The 17899-nt window shown below is 42.7% G+C and overlaps 1 protein-coding gene across 1 annotated transcript in view; it reads left to right on the forward strand.

Annotated features, from left to right (window-relative positions):
• Window positions 1-17404, forward strand: part of LOC122814354 — a 380048-nt gene extending 362644 nt beyond the window's left edge. The window contains exons 3-4 of the mRNA XM_044086939.1: window positions 16548-16680; window positions 17269-17404. Coding sequence (XP_043942874.1) covers window positions 16548-16680; window positions 17269-17404 — 269 coding nt within the window. The remainder of the gene's footprint in view (window positions 1-16547; window positions 16681-17268) is intronic.
• The last annotated feature ends 495 nt before the right edge of the window (window positions 17405-17899 follow it).

Here is a 17899-nt window from a genome sequence, read left to right on the forward strand (position 1 = left end):
GGGGCCTGGGAGATGAACCATTAACAGGTTACCTGTGTCCATTAGAGACACAGGTGTCAAACCAGGGATGAATTTTCGATTTCTCAACCAATTGACCAAGTTGCACTTGAATTGGTCCAGGGAGGAACTCTGCTTCACATGGATGGGGAGCTTGTTCCATAGGTGGGGTAGTCTCTGGGACACATACTTGTCTCTCCAGCAGGTCCTATTTATATTACAGGCAAGGTTTAAGTCTTTAGAATGGGTAACTCTGGTGCTGTTTGTTTTGTGGATATGCAGAAGGCCCATTAGAGTGGGGTCTGACAATGCCCTGTATGCCAGGCATAGATCTCCCCTCAAAAGCCTGTAGAAGACAGAATACAGGGATAGAGCCTTGAGGCAGTCTGCATAGGACATTTTACTTACACCGTGTATTCTTTTAGTGAGGAGCCTCTGTGGACGTTCCAATTGTTGTATATGCCTGGTTAGGTACATACTAAAGGGGGCATTGTACTCAATAATAGGTCTGATGAATGCCGAATACAGTGGAGCAATGACTTCCTTGGACTTAGATGCCATAGTTGGGCAACATAGAATGATTTCCTCACCACTGTAGACACATGATGGTCAAAGGCTAGATTACTATCTATGTGTGTCCTGAAGTCCCTGACTACTGGGTCAACTCTAAGGGGTGTGTTGTCAATATGATAGTTACCAAGGATGGATGACTTCCCAAAGGATACTGTTATGCATTTCTTGGCATCTAGTTTTAGTCCATGGCTCTGACAGCAGTTGTTTGTCTGTGTCAGCCCCTCCTGGAGAACATTTGTATCGGTGTGAGATTCAATGATAGCTTCCAATTTGCAATCATCTGCAAATTTAGTCAGCCAGAGACCACTGACATTGGCCATGACTTCTGAGAAGTAAATGCCAAAAGGAGCGGTCCAAGGACTAATCCCTGAGGGACTCCACTTGTGACTGGCCTCTTTGTAGAGATGGACTCCTCAATTCTAACTTCCTGGGTACTGTCTGTGGGCTATTTGGCTGTTCACTAGGTGACATATGGGTTTGTACCTAACCTCTTGAGTTTGTCAACAAGACCCGAATGGGGTATTGTGTCAAATGCCTTGGCCAGATCAAGGTAGGCAGTGTGAATGATTTTGCCCTCATCCATTGCTTTGGTGACCTTTTCAAAGAAGTCCACCAGGCTGAGTAGGCATGATCTGCCCTTGACAAAACCAAACTGTGTTGGCTCCAGTGTCTGGAGGTTTACTATATCTCTTTTGATCATCTCCATGATAATTCTTTCCATGGCTTTACATATAAGACTAGTGAGAGTTATGGGTCTGTAGTTTCCAGGCCCTGTAGATGGCCCACCTTTGTGCAGAGGGATGACTGTTGCCTTTCTCCATTTATGAGGCACAAAGGCTGTTTGGAGGCTACAGTTAAGTAGTAATTCCAGATGCCCTGATAGGTCATGTTTCATGCTGTTTAGAAGGCATCCTGGGCTATTGTCTGGGCCCATTGATGCAGTGTTCTTGGTCTTAGAGAGAGCATTAAGGACCTGTTCTGTAGTGATAGTGGAGGGGGGGTTATATTTGATGATATTTCCTGAGGGAAGGTTGAGGGGGAGAGAGGGGTAAAGTTGGAGCTGAATTTATCAGCCAGGAGGTTTGTTATATCTTCTGGCTCAGTAAAGGTGGCTCCATTTACAATGAGCTCTGCACGCAATTGTCTATTGCCTTTAAAGTTGCGTATATAGCTAAAGAATGTTTTGTAGTTGTCCTTGGCCTGGGAGGCCAAACTTACTTCAAATTTGGCTTTGGTAGACTTTATTTGTCCTCCGAGATGTCTGTTTAGTTTCAGAGTTCTTTTATCCTGCTGGGTGCTGCACCTCTAATTTTTGCCATGATTTTCCTCCTCCTGTTATACAGCCCACAGGGTGGCTTGTTTTTTGAGTTAGTTTTGTACTTCTTCCTGGTGGGTACAGCTGCCTCTATGCAGCTATTAACATGCTTGTACAGGGTTTCTGTGAACAGTTTTTCATAGGCAGCAGTGTTCTCAGGGTATATGGGGGCCTAAAATTTTGCCAGGTCCTCACTTAATAGCAGGAGGTTAGCCTTAGAACAGTTCCTGAATATTCCAGGTTTAGCTGGGAGTCCAAGTTTTAGTTTTACTTCACAGGAGACCATTTTGTGGTCTGACCTTACCAGAGAAGGCATTACTCTAGGGGGTGTGCAGGAGAAGCTTAATGTTCAGCAGTCATGGGAGCAGTACAGAAATCCAACGCCTTTACTTTAGAATAGGGACCAGTCTCTACTGATTCATGTCCCTGGCATTTGGTCTCACATCAACCCCCTGGATATTTACCAAATGCACAGCAGTAATGGTGGCTCATCTCTACCTGCAGTTCATCAGAGACTCTCTCCATACTTGGATGGTTAACATCTTGTTTTGCAAATCAGGGTCAGTCTCATCCAGAACAGGTGTTTTCTGCTATTCTTTATTCCCCAGCTGGGAGTCATAATCAGTGTGACAGAATCACTAGTTAGTCTCCCACATGAACTCTTGATAGGAGTGTAGGGATCATTACTACAATCTGATCAAATTATCTGCCTTTGGACAGAACAAAAAGCATATTTAAGACAGTTTTATCATAGGTGGTTACTGACTTGAAACTGTAGTTTTATTGGCCACTAGGGGTCATTTCCATAACTCCTTCATCTTCCTCTCTTAAAACCTAGTTGCCTCGTGGTTTGAGCGTCTTTTCAGGCTTGTTGGCTGTTGGTGAAGCACCCTCCAAGAGGAAAAAACGCTGAGAGAAGAAGGGAGCCACTTTTGAGATTTTAAGTATTTTTTCTCTGTTTATTTGCTAAGTTTTTCTGCATAGCTGCCTAGCTTGAGCATTTTCTGGCTTGTTAAACTTGATTTCTGTATTAGTAGCTGTATTTAGAGCACAACCAAAAGCTGTTTGCTGAATTTCCTGTTTGCACTTAATTTTAAATCGTTTTTCTTAAAACTTGCATATTTTCTGTCCTTGACCTAGCACTCTTGTGTGGGGTCATTTACTGCACTGTTATAACTTGATATTACTTGTGAACCTCTGCTATCTCTGTAAAAACAAAAACAAAAAAAAATCTTGCTTTTTCCCACTTTTCTGAGAGTTAAAAGTTCAGTTACAGGCTTGCTGTTCCTGAACTGTTTGAAAGTTTCTGTGAGGCCATTTTTGCTTGGGCTGAAGGAGGGTCTCTGTGTTCATCAGTGGCAGTGACTAACATTGAGCAGCTTCCCTGCCCCGGAGAGGTGGTTACTGACTTGAAACTGTAGTTTTATTGGCCACTAGGGGTCATTTCCATAACTCCTTCATTTGTCCTCAGAGGAGTGGTTTAAGGCAGTAACTTGTAGTTTATTGGCCATTTTGGGTCATTTCCTGTCTTTTCCAGCCCCTGCTATAAAGCACGCTTTTAGCGCCAAGATTTAGCCCGATTTAGCACGGAGTTGCTACCGTTGCATACTAGGGCAGCAGCGGTTAAGCAGGTTTAAACTATTCGGGCTACCTAAAGTCCACTCTTCAAATTTTCCCTTAAAACTACCTTCCTCGAACTATACTACTGATCTAATCAGCTTATCCTATAATTAAAAAGATCATCTCTACTTGACTCCAAGTAGACTATTCTCTATCTGTTAAACGTAGCACTTGCTCCTACAGTACTTATTACCTTGATACGGCACTCTTGTCATAGATAGTACCCCAAAAGGCAACCCCATTTCTCGGTCACCCACGTCCCCGGAATCTTTTTAAAGTTTTTTGTCTATTCCTTCTAGCATGTCGAGGGATCAGTTGCTAGTGTCCTCTCCTGCTCAGCTGGTTAACCTGGGAATATTGAGGCAATGTTACAATTGCCTCATGTACACAGACAACCCTCTCCTCCTCCCACAAAACACAAATACATGCGAGAGATGCAACTATACGGCCAAACTGGAGGCTGAGCTCTCTCAACATAGGACTGGCAAGACCAGTCAGGAGGAGAAGGTTACCACACACACTATAGACCCAGTCTCACATAGTACCATTACAACCTCAAATCATACACATAAACACACAAAGACATACTCGAGGCTCTGATCAAAAATCTACCAAAACAGCAGAGGCCACCAAAGCAGACACCCAAACAACCACCACCTCAGAACACAACACCTGCAACACATAGACCTCACAGTCAGAGTGTCAAACAGTCACAGCTCTTAAGGCCAAACACAATGCCAGACACACTAGTCATTGGTGACTCCATAGTCAGACACACTGACGTCCCGCTCACCAGACTGAGTAAGGAGAAGGTCACAGTAAGCTGCCTGTCGGGCGCTAGAATCCGCCACATAACGCAAGCACTCAGGTCTCTCAACAGCAGGTACAAATATGACTCAGTCATTGTCCACGCTGGTGTAAACGACCTGAGACGTACCTCCTTGGACTACATGAAAGAGACATTGAGGAGCTCTCTGATTATGTAGCCCAGGCAGGTATGACCCTGACCTTGAGCAGTATCCTACCTTCACCAAGAATGATGCCACAATACAGAGATAAGATGATCAGCTTTAACAATTGGCTTAAACACTGGTGTCATTCAAAGGGGATCCAGTGTCTGTCTGCCTGGGATGACATGCTGGACAAGCCACGCTGCTCGCAAGGGACGGCTTGCACCTGTCACCCCTGGGATTCGGATATTGGCAAAGGCTCTTGCCACCCCATAGTGCCTTTTTAGGCAAGGCTCAAATTCTAAACCTACCACCCTAGAACACAAAAAGGAAAACAACTAAGGGTAATGCTGCTCAATGCCAGAAGTCTAAATCTCAAAATGCACGACCGAGGCCCTTCTCAGTATGGAGAACATCGATGTCTGTGCTGTGACAGAAACCTGGTTCAAGGCTCCTGAGAGCACCCCAGCTATCAGGTTTTACCTCATATCATGCGTTCCGCCCCAAAATCCGGACAATACTAAGAAAGGAGGGGGTATCCATATTCATCAAGGACACCCACACCTCAAGACTGGTGGCAACGCACGATGCATCGGAGACCATCCAGGTGCAATTAACCATAGGCAAGACTGCTCTGCAAATTGTAGCATGTTACAGGCCACCCTCACAAACTCAGGAACCTCACATGGCCTTCCTGAAAACACTAGAGGGATAAATGTATCACCAAACACCATCATACTAGGTGACTTCAATTACCCTAATATAGACTGGGAACACTACTCAAGCCCAAACACCCTAGCCCAAAAGTTCCTGGAATTCATAAACTCAAATGCCATGGAACAACTAGTCACCATCCCCACAAGAGGAGATAACATACTTGATCTCATCATCACGAACATGGGAGCACAATGTTCAACACTGGAGGTGTACCCCTCACTGGTGAGATCAGACCACAAACTAATCTCGCTGGAGGTCCTCATCCCACCCCCACCTGAAATAAAAAAGACCACAGTAAAGAACTTCTCAAAAGCCGACTTCACACTTCTAAAGACTAGTGTGGTCTCCTTTAAGGTCCCCGAGCCGGCGGAAAACAGTACTCAAGCCGCTGAATCACTTACAAATGCCTTCTACCAGCACCTGCAGGACTGCATGGATAAGACAATCCCAAGCAAAACAAAGACTCTTTGTACCAAAGGCAAGCGTCCAGTCTGGTGGACCCCAGCCATAAACAAACTCTACAACAAAAGGAGGAAGCTACTACAAGATAGAGCAAAATCCTTAAAAGGTAAGACACCCTTGATCACTATAAGTAAAAACTAAGAGCTCTCATAAAATCATCCAAAGCAAATTTCGAGAGAAAAATAGCTAAAGACTCAAAAGACAATCATAAGGCCTTCTTTAGCTATGTTAGAAACCTGGGAGGAAACTCCCAGATATGCTCAGAGCTAGTTCAAAATGATGTGAAGATTACTGATCCTACAGACATTGCCAACATACTGGCTGACAGGTTCAGTGCAAACTTCTCCCCCTCCCCAAAAGGAGAGATATCTATACCAAACGATTGCAGCCCCCAAACATCTCCAGCGCCCAAGTGAGAACTGCTCTCTCCAAAGCAAAAACACAGCATCCATGGGACCTGATGGTGTCCCCGGCTGTGTGCTCCATGAACTCAATGAGGAATTAAACCCACAGCTAGGACAGCTGTTTAATCAAAGTCTTACCTCTGGATACGCACTCCAGGAGTGGCGACTGCAACTGTGGTACCACTTCACAAAGGCGGTGCCTCCACCGACCCTGGAAATTACCGCCCATTAGCTTGACAAGCCTTATCTGCAAAGCCATGGAGAGGATCATAATGGACCTCATAAATAAAGACATAGGGAATTTGCAGACTTTGGATCCAACCCAGTTTGGCTTTGTCAAAGGCAGATCATGCCTTTTAAACTTGGTTGACTTTTTCAAACAGTCACCAAAGCCATTGATGAGGGAAAGGCAGTCCATACAGCCTACCTCGATCTGGCTAAGGCCTTCGATACAATACCCCACTCGGGTATCATTGAAAAACTCATCCGCTTAAATGTCAACCCATACATCACAAGATGGGTTGCAAACTGGCTGAGTGACAGAACCCACAGGGTCAGAGTTGCTGGTGCCATGTCAGACTCAAAGCCTGTCACAAGTGGTGTCCCACAGGGCTCAGTCCTGGGCCCACTCTTGTTTGGCATCTACTTTTCCAAGTACAAGCAAACACAGGAGGGTTATGGCTGACAAAGTTTGCAGATGACTGCAAACTGGGCCATAGTAGAAAACACATCTGATACAGATATCCTTCAGAAGGGTCTCACAGAAACGGATAACTGGTGCCAGAGCCACGGCCTAAAGTTAAATGCCAAAAAATGCATAGTCATACCCTTCGGGAAAAACAAGGTTACCCCTAGCTACCAAATAGGTGGCAATCCACTGAGCACAGAAGAAGTTATCAGGGACCTGGGGACCCAGGTTGATAGTAGTCTGTCATTCGACACCCATGTAGCTAAAGTAGTTAGGAAGACCTTCTACATTGCCCACCTTATCATGAAGGGATTCTCATCTAGATCAAGGGAGGTCATAGTCTCCCTTTACTCATCACTCATCAGACCAATGATTGAGTACAATGCCCCATTCGAATGTATCTGACCCGACACTTGCAGCAGCTGGAGAGGCCACAAAAGTTCCTCACCAAAAGGATAAAGGGTCTCAAAAATCTGTCCTATGCTGCCCGACTGAAAGAACTCCATCTCTATTCAGTCGCCAGCTTGCTCAGAGGTGACCTTTGCCTAACATACAAGGCCATGTCAAACCCAGATTTGATGAATATGCTTCACCTCAAAAATCTAGATCCATCAGAGCCACAAGGGTGGAGACTTAAACCTTGACACGGCTATTAATAGGACGTGCTGGAGGGATAGATTCATCACCCAAAGACTCCCTATGCTGTGGAACAAAATCCCGGTACATGTGAGGCAGAGCACCTCGCTGGCCTTGTTCAAGAGAAATCTTGACCAATGGATGGGAGATCACAGATATACCCCAGGGATTACCTCAGTGTCACTGCTCGACAGAGGCACAGCAAAATAATGGGTATAGTTCCCCATACTAAAGGGGTGGCGTAAGCCACAAAACGATGGGCTAGGCTTGTAAATGCCCTCGGGCAGATAGCCTAGTATGAACCTATGAACCTATGAACCTATCTTGCAGAGTCCGGATCATCAAATTTTTGTTTTCAGGTGCTGGGGCTCAGGAGAGCTATAATGTTTTTAAACATCATAAGTCATGTTTTAGATGGTGACATAGGTACACATACACTAATAGAGGAGAAAAAAAAACATATTGACAATTTTCATGCAGTATGCAACAGTTATCATTCGCTACATTGCATAAATTTCTCAGTTCCTTTCATCCCTTAAACCTCTCTCCTTCTCTTGAACATTATTCTGCCTGTAGTGTTTACACAGTTTCCATTTAAGTCTATGTAATTTACTCCTTCCCTTTTCTAAAGATCACACCTCCAGTTTTTTTATCACATTTACAATATTCAGCACTTTATAGTTGATTTAGATTTTGATTTCCATTTTTGTAATAGTTGCTTATTTTGGCAGCCAGTAGGATTAAGTTTAGTAAAGCCTTATTATGTCTAGGTAATTCAGATCCTGTAGCCCAGCTCAAAAGAATAATTTACTTATTTACAAGAATTTGCACTCCCACCCATTGCCGGCCTTTAGTTAACTGGTGCCCTTGGCAAAAGGGCTCCACAGCACCACCACCACACACCACCTGATGCCCTCATCCTGGCATACCTACACCATCCAGATTACTAGAAAAGCGCCCCTGCTAGAGCGGTGCCTTAGGCAGCTGCCTAGTTGGCCAATGCCTAAGGCCCCACCCCACATTTCTGAAAAAAGTGCACTGTAAGGATTTTTTTTAATCTGCTAACTCCTTATATCTTCCACCCCCAAAAAACATGTTTCCAGTTACTTCTTGTTCCCTATGACAACTCCAGCATTTGCAGTCTTCCTGATGAAAAATTCTCTGAAGTCTGCTGGGTGTATTAAAATGTCTCTGTGCAAACACTTCCAAGCAAAATTCCTTAACCATCTGGACTTTGCTGCATATTAGGGAAATACAAATGATATCCCATTGTACCCTTGCAAATTCATTTTTCATTCTCATTTTCCATTCTTTTCTAACCTTCTCTGATTCTTATTGATATCATGTAACGTTTTATACTCCCTGCTAAAGTCTGTGATATAATACTCCAGGTTACATATGACTGTCTTACAGTGGCTGCTGTGGTCTCAAGTAGTCCTAGCATAAGAAGTCCCAGGAGCAGTCTATCAGAATTTCCAGGGCTGGTTATAACAGTATGCTTAGGAGGCTGGAATTAAGCAGCCTCCTTCAGGGCAGGCCCTCAGCTGTCCTGATGGCCTTGGCCACAGTCACTATGGATTTCTGTGTCCCAGGGTTGGAGGAGAATTTCAGTGGGAAAATGTTCCAAGAGACATGGTCTTGCCCAAAGTCATCCTTACATATCAACTTTCTGTAAATGAGAGTGTTCTTACTTAACTCCTTAGGCATTCAGGAATGTCCTACTTTTCCTGGAGTTCAGGCTGTACATTAGCCAGTGTGGCTGCAGTCTAATGTACCGACTAAAATGGCATAATGAAGTCCTGCCTGATATACTGTAATGGGTAAGGTCTTTACCTCTCTTGAACAAGGTAAAGATTTGATCCTAAACTCTAGCCAATGCTTGTATGAAGTTTTCTTGCTATCCCTGTATCTCTGTGTGGTTCCTCCCACCTCCCAAAAACACACTGGGTGCTTTTATCTCCAAATCACCGACAAATTAAATGAAGTAGTGGACAGCAGCATAGAGTCTACATGGTGCCCATCAGGGGAAGAGTTATATAGACCAACCACTTTAGGCATGAGCTGTGGTGCAAAGTATCCTGTACATAGGAGAACACCAATCAAAGACTGTGCACAATGTCAGGATTAACTATTTGACGGTTAAAAATTGGCTGCAGGCTACTTGGTCTCATTGACGGATGTCACCAAAAAATGGACATGGATACAAGTTTTTGCTGGTGATAATTGGGTTGAGGATCTGGTCTACTCCGACCTATGCCACTTGCCAGGGACCCATGGAAGTGGTGGTGGGAAGGGGGGTCTATGTGCTTCTATTAGCCAATGTGTGCCCTCCCTAAAGCCTAACATCCCTGGGCCAGTATATTTCTGGTCAGCCAGTGTCCAGTTGCCCAGCATGAGTTACCTGAAATAGCTGTGTTGAGGAAATGCTGGATATAAAACTAGTCAACCTGCTAAATATGAGCTACACTCGGTATATGTTCACTGGGAGGGTGGCCTAATGGTTAAGGTGTTTGCCTTACAAACACAAGGTGCAGGGTTTGAGTCTCTCAAGGGATAATTGGCTAGGCTTAAAATGGCTCACAAGGGCAGTTAGCTTAGTACTAACCTATGAACTGACGGGATACAGCTTGGAAGTGGGTAACATAATATTTAGGAGGAGGCTGGACATCCTGTAAATCCAGGCACCAAGAAGAGAGGCATTTCAGCAAAGCCACTTGACTTAGGATCCAAAGTCTACAACTCATGGGTAGGACAGACTGCAAATGGTGTAGAAATTGTGGTGAGGGGTAGTTTTCAGGAGACAGCGACAGTGGTCATGAATTAGTGATAGACTCAAGGTAATCAGATTCCATTGTAATGATAGGTCAGTGTTCATTATCTGGCGGTCAACACATGGTTCTGAAAGAAAAGACGGTCAGAAGATCACATACAAGAATGGCCAACATGCAACACAAGTAGACTTCCTCCTGGTAAAGAAAGGGCAGTAGGGGTAGAATCAGAGATTGCAACGTTATCTTCAGCAAAAAACAGACAACCCACAGCAGAAATCACTGGTTGTTACAATCAGCTGCATGCAGTGATCAGAGAAGGATCCAGTGTCAGCAGAGACTAGGCTCAAGACTTGGAAGTTGACTGGAGAGAATGCATAAGAGTTCAAAGAAACACTCGGGGCTCTATCATTTCAGGAGAAGAGGAAATAGGTGGAGTTAAAAAGAATGGCAGCATCTCAAAACACCATGTGTGAAGACTAAAGAAGAGATGTGCCTCCAAGCCAGGTATAGAAATAAAGTACATAAGGAAAGCTGGTGGTGGAATGCAGAAGTCCAAGAATTTATCAAAAGAAAGAAGTGCAGGAAAAAGTGCCGGACAGAAAAGATGGATCATGCTAAGAAGGAATACTGGATGGTTAACAAAGAGGCTAGGAGAATAGTCACAGTAACAAAGAACAAGGCATCAGGGGCACTGTACCAGCTTCTGTAAAGTGACTCAGCAAATGGTACTAAGAAACTGTATCAGCTTGCAAGGCAAAGATAAAGAAACAGTCATCAGACACCCTTCATAAGTGATGCTAGCAACAACCTGCTCACCAGTTCACAGGATGTCAAAGGAAGATGAAAGGAGTGCTTACAGCAGTTTCTGAATGACAAAAGCCCCACAAATGCTGTACTGCCCCAGTCACAGTTATGGTGAAGGAGGAAGAAGAACCCTCCCTAGAAGAAGTAAATTCGGCACTAAGGAGAATTAAGTCAGAGAAAGCAGTAGGCCCTGATGAGGTTATGTCAGATATGACCAAGAAGATGAGTGATTTGGGGAAAATGGCTCCAGAGGGTAATCATAGCAGTAAAACGAGAGGGAAGTATTTCAGATGACTAGATAAAAGAATTCTAGTGCCATTGTGCAAGAATAAAGGGGATATATTCACAACTGTGGGCAATATAAGGGTATCACACACCTGTCACACTGCATGTAAGTGCTACAGAGGGTAATTGTTAAACAAGTACGCAGAGCAGTAGAAAATGAGATGGAGGTGGACACTTCAGATCAGGATGCAGCATAACTGGCCCAATGCTTACGGTGATAAAGTTAGTTAAGAATAAACTAGAAATGAAGAGTCTAACTGGGTATTCCTTGATTTGGAGAAAGCATATGACAAGGTCACAAGAAAACTGATTTTTAGCAGTCCTGCAATGGTTCAAAGTCCTGGAAACATTGTTAGAATTATTACAGGATATGTACAAGGACCCAATACCAAAAGTACGAACAGTGTTTGAACTCATAGAGTGGGCTTCTAGTGGAAGTGATTGTTTATCTGGATTCATCTCTGAGCCCACTGCAATTTATACTGGTGATGGATTACATAAGCAAACCGGTCAGAGGCGAGAAGATAAACAAAGCTGCTGTTTGCAGAGCTGCATTATGGCCCAGTGTGACTTAGGGCAGAGGAGTGGACCGCCCACCAGCCTTACTAGTGTCCCAATTACTTGAGTCTCTCTCCCCAGTTATCAAAAAACACTCTTCAAGCCTGTCAGTATCTATACTATTTTGTTCTTTTACTTTTACAACGATCATGGAGATTTGGATTTAAATTACATTTTTTATTAAATTTGCAGCTGAAAATCTGAAAGCCATTTGATAAACAAAGCAGAATACTCACAGTGAAAAAAGACTGCACGAACAGTAAAATTCTCTTCTTTGAAACTCACATTTATTTAAAATATGTCTGACAAGCTGTTAAACTGCAAGAGATGTGCTGAGATATATAGTCAACTAACATATAGTGAAGCACTAATTAGTGGCTGTCTGAAAGGAGCAAGAATTCAAAAGACAAATGTGGATTTGTTAACAGTTTGGGACACCTCATATGACACAAATCTCTTTTCAGGCCCAGTCCAGGAACACAGTCTGGTGAAGTGACTTAGTCAGACTCTGATACTAAACAAAGGAAAGGAATCAAACCCTGCACTACAGGAAGTAGCTCATTGGCAGCTGATAGCATACTCATCTTCACTGAGTACCAGACAAACTGTTGAAGCATAGCATGACTTTCACACCGAGGTGCCTGCAAAAAAAGATAAATTAAAATGTATTCATACTTAATACTTTAACATTAAACTCTTAAGACTTTGTACTATCCCGCGTTTTCACAGCAAAATACTAAACACACATAGCAGTCATCAAAACAAGGAAACTAAAGATTGTACACAGTCTGACTGAGATGGGTATCTTGAGACAGTGTAAGAATTTCTCATGCTGTCTGATGAACATATATGTCCTTGGAGGCAAAAGTCTCTTCACAACAAACTTGGATACCGGCACATCTCACCAAGGCTATTACAATACACATAATCCATCATATGCCGAGATTCTAAAGATTAACTATCATAACCCACAAAGACCTCCAAAACACAACACAGACACAAAGCATACTCAGCAAATTAAGCCCAAAGTCCTGAATGCTGACCCCATAAGGCGGACATCTACCCAACCAAACATTCTAGTTACAGGTGACTCCATTAAGACTTATAGATGTGCATTTTACCAGGCTGAACAAGGAAAGAGTGATGGTTATTTGTCTGTCTGGTGCCAGGATCCATCAGATCACATACTTAAGTCCTTGAACAAGTACCGGTGTGACTGTCATAGTACGTGTGGATCTCAGTGACTTGAGATGTACCTCCCTGGACTATATGAAAAGAGACATGATGGAAGTCTCAAACTGTATGTCCCAGATATGTGTGAGCCTAGCATAGAGCAGCATTCTACCTTCTCCAAGGATGATGCCACAGTATGAGCAAAAAATAATTCCCTTCAGTAATTAGCTAAGTTTTTGGTGTCATTCAAAGGGGGTCCAGTATTTTTTAGTTTGGGAGGATACGACTGACAAGCCATCAGGGAAGGCCTCATCTGTCCCACTAGGGTTTCAGTTATTAGCAAAGACATTGTCTACCCTCATAGTGCCTTTTTTAGGTAGTGCCAACTTTTTAAACCTACTAACAAAACAAAGCAAGTAAAGGAAAATATAAAGTTGTTAATGATCAATGCTAGAAGCCTAAACGAGAGGCATCACTTGCCTATAAGTCTTCCTCACACTGGAGGATGTAGATGTCTGTGTAATGATTGAGACATAGTTTAAAATAACAGAGATCACTCTGGCTTTGTAGGGCTATAAGACCTACTGCACATTTAAACCAGCTACTGTGCAGGAGGGGAAAAAAGGTGAAGGTGTTTCACACCTCATCCAGCATAGGCTCACATCAAGGCTGGTAAAGCAACATGAAGCACTAAAGCTGCTTCTTGTCCAAATAATCCTCAGAAAGGTCCCTTACCATATATTATCTATTGAAATCCCTCTATGACCCCAGAAAGCCAAAAAGTCTGTGCACAAGCACAGAAGTTGCTGGACTTTGTCAATAAAATGCCCTGAAAAATTAGAGTGCCCTCTGGGGGGGGGGGTATCTTGGATCTTGACCTTACAAATGTGAAGACATCTTGCACCATTCTTTGTGCATCTTCGTCACTTGTTAGGTCTTACCATAAAATCACCGCCTTCTAAATACTTCTGATGCCAGAGCCCAAACTAACTGTTATTGTTGGCAAGCTTCAAATCTACATCAAACCCAGTTAACCCCAGTACTGAGAAATGTACACCACCACATTATACCAGTAGGTAAACAGCTATATAGATGCAGCTGCACCCTGTAAGAATAAACACAGGGCAAACCCCAGAAATAAGACTAAATGTATAAAGAGGAATTCCCGGAATGCTAGAGCTCTCATCATTGAAATAAACAACTCAGGAGCTTAATAAAATCCAGCAAATCCAACTTTGAAGTTAAAATAGCTAGCTGTGTTCGTAATCTCAGAAGCACAATGCAACAATGTACTAAGCTGATTGTGAACAATGTTACCTACATTGAGGCTGACGTTATAGCAAACCTACTCGCCAATAAATTCAGCTCTAACTTTACTCCTCTCTCCCATTCATCAGTTCCACAAGGTATATCCGAAACTGGCTCATCTCCAGCTGTCACACAAAACCAAGTAATAAAAGAGCAGTCAAAAGCTAAAAATACTGCATTGATGGGTTCTGACAGTATCCCTAAGCCTGTCTTAAATAGCATTAAGCACGATGTAACCACCCCTTTACCAACAGTGTTCAATCTCTGCCTCCATATAGGGTTCGTATCAGGAAATGAAGAACAGATACAGCCATTCCCCTGCATTAGGGAGGCTCTTCCACATCCCCAGACAATTACACACTTATAAGTCTGACCAGCATCATGTGTAAAGCTGTGGATAGACTTATAATGGAACTAATATATAAAGATGTAGGAAACCTCCAAACTCTGGTTTTCTCAGTTTGGATTCGTCAAGGTCTGATCAGGCTTACTCAACCTGGTGAACGTCTGTGAAAAGGTCACCAAAGAAATGGATGAAGGTAAAATGGTATGGATCACATACCAGGATCCGGCAAAGGCTTTTGACACAATCTTCTATTTAGGTATTGTAGAAAATCGAAATAAACTGGGAACAAACCCCTGTGTCATGCACTGTATTGCCAACTGTCTCACAGATAGGATGCAGGAGATCAAATTTGAGGAAAGCTACCTCCACAAAGAGATCAGTCACCTGCGGAATCTCCCAGGGTATGGTGTTGGGACCTTACCTGTTTGGCATCTACTCTTCTGAAGTAAAAACCAATATCAAAGGGCTCTGGCTGTCTAATCTTGCAGATGACTACAAACTAAGTGTAGTTATTGAATTTCCAAATGACTTGGCCATGCTGTAGAAAGGTTTGTCCCAAACAAGTAACTGGTGCAAAAATCATGGACTAAAACAAAAAATTCCAAATAGGCATTACTGTATCCCTTGGGAAGCGGTCTACCCTTGGCAACTACCACATCATACACCCATGAAAGCTGACCCAGTTGTTCAGGATTTGGGAACTTATATGGACTGTGACCTAGCCTTTGACCAATATGTGTTCACTGTGGTAAGAAAGTCCTTCTGCATTGCACAGTTTATTAACAAAGGGATTCAGAATAGATCTAAAGATGTCATTGTTCCCCTTTACTCCGCCTTTATTAGGTCAGTCATTGAGTATAATGCTCCCTTTGGAATATATCTGTCCAGACTGGAATGCCAACAGACATATCTTACTGAAAGTATACAAGGCATAAACAATATGTTCTATATGGACCACCTCAAAGCCCTGCCACTTTTGAGCTGATTGGATGAAACAGAGGGATAAAGCCCTAACTATGGCACAAGTGACATGGGTTCGATTAGCAGCTTGGGTGGCTGGTGCAGTTGCAGGGAGGGGATGGGTGTGCCCATCCTGGGGGGGGGGGTGCATTTGTCAGTGACTCCAAGGGGAGGTGTGGTCCAAAGAGGGGAGTTGCCTTTAGACATAAGTGATGAGTGTGAGAGGTGGGGAAAGAAGTGGGTAGGGCATATAAAAGATACCCCCAATGGACAGATGCAAAGATGGCTGAGCCCCCAGGACACCCTTAGGATCCATGTCCAACCCCAGCAATACTGAAGTAAGTCCAGGGGGCTAGAAGATTAACTGCTAGATCCAGCTTGGACATGAGGCAGTAAGGAACCTGGCCATTTGACTGAAGTTAAGGGTGGATTAAAAAAAATGTCATGCCACTATTCTCTGTTTCCTGCAGACTGCTTAGAGGTGACCTGTGTCTAGCTTACAAATTATCTTCTGACCCAGTACCGATGGACCTACTTCACCAAAATGCTTGGTCCATGTATCTAAACCTCTTCTGCAGCATCAACAGAACAGTTTGGAGGCACAGGTATATTTTGCAGAGGATGCCACTGCTCTGGAACAGACATCCCATCCCTGTAAAACAAAACTCATTGCTGTCCATATTCAAGAAAAACTTGGATCTATGGATGGGTAACAGAAAATTTTATACCAGGACTGCCCCTGTACTACTAATCGGCAGGGGTAGCTCCTAAATGCTTTATCCTATGCATGGGTCCCCTAAAATTACCTGTGATGTATGGTCCCACTTGTTCTCACTAAGGATAATATATAATTATCAGCCCTGGGATAGGGAGGGCCTAACTAACACCAAACAGGATAGGTTAGTTTAAGCACCAAACGGGAAATTGGCTAGACTTAAAATGGCCAGATTCTGATTTAAAATGTACATGTCTCTTTACAGAGAATCGTGAAGGAAATCATCTTTCAAATGACACCATTTACTATGTCACTGCCATCATCTTCGTCCTCATCATCATCATCGCTTGCCTGGTTTATATGCTGTTGATCCAAAGAAGAAAACGAAAGAAGTCAGGGTAAGCAGCTAACCTTTGATATGGGCATAGAACATGCAATTCTGATTTCATTACCTTTAAATTTTTAAAATATTGTCTAGAGTGCTTTGTGAAGGCAGTCATGAAACATTGTTTTGAAATTTGTTAACTGATTTTCATTCTTTCTGTTATTCTCCATATTTTAATGTAGTACTTGCTACTTTTCACCAATGCCCCCTATGGTGGCAGGAGTTCACTCACATTGGAAAGTGACTTGAGTTTACCTATCTCAATAATATGACTAATGAAGACCTGTGTGTTACATATGAAGAAGCGTAATTGTGAATTAATTATATGGGAGCCAGCTGTTGGTGCATGGATAAGTGCCCAGCTCCATTGTCTTAACCTCTTTTTTAGACTGCCACAGTGAAAAACTTGGGAAGTATGAGCAGCTTCATTCAAATATGAGATGACCCATAGGCACAGCGCAGTTTTGTACATTTCCGCAATTAATAGATAGGAGGATAAGAGTGTAAAAATGTATAATTCATGAGGTACTAAACCATTACTGGGTAACAGGGCACATTGCTGGGAGCTATTAATAATGCTTATTTTTTTTTTTATTTTTAGTAGAATTAGAGTACAAGTACATATTTATGTCACACAAGCTGTAAGTGCATTGAATTTGGAGAAGGAGCAAAAGGTAATGCGGTTCAAATCCACTGTACAAAAACTTTTGGGATTGGGAGTTTGGTATAATGGTTAAGGTGTTTGCCTGACAGACACAAGGAACTGGTTTGATTCTAACCTTTGAATTAGAAATTGTCTAGGTTTAAAATGGCCCACAAGGGCAGCTAACCTAGTGCTTAAGTATGAATTTATGTAAAGTTATATATGCTTGAATAGAAGTGCACTGAGTAAATTATCAGACACTGAGCCCACCCAATGTACATTTAATGCAGCATCCTGAAGTGTAGACAGCATTTGCGCTGTAATGATATGCTTGAACTCAATTAAAACTACTCACTGCTGAAAACAGTATACCTAAAAGGGCTTGAATGAAAGTTTAAAGTTTTTTCTGATCTTTCTGATCTCCGGAAAGTGTTTAGAAGTTTGATAGAATAAAGTAAACAAATAATGAAACCAAATTATTTGTGAAGAGTTTAATATACCCTGCACACATTTTCTTTTCCCAGACCATATATTCCTTTCTACAAAATGATCTTTATATCATTTATAAAAAAAAAAAAAACATGATTTG

The sequence above is a fragment of the Protopterus annectens genome, chromosome 10.part0 (genome assembly GCF_019279795.1).
Source record: "Protopterus annectens isolate FY-2018-M chromosome 10.part0, PAN1.0, whole genome shotgun sequence".
Lineage (NCBI taxonomy): Eukaryota > Metazoa > Chordata > Ceratodontiformes > Protopteridae > Protopterus > Protopterus annectens.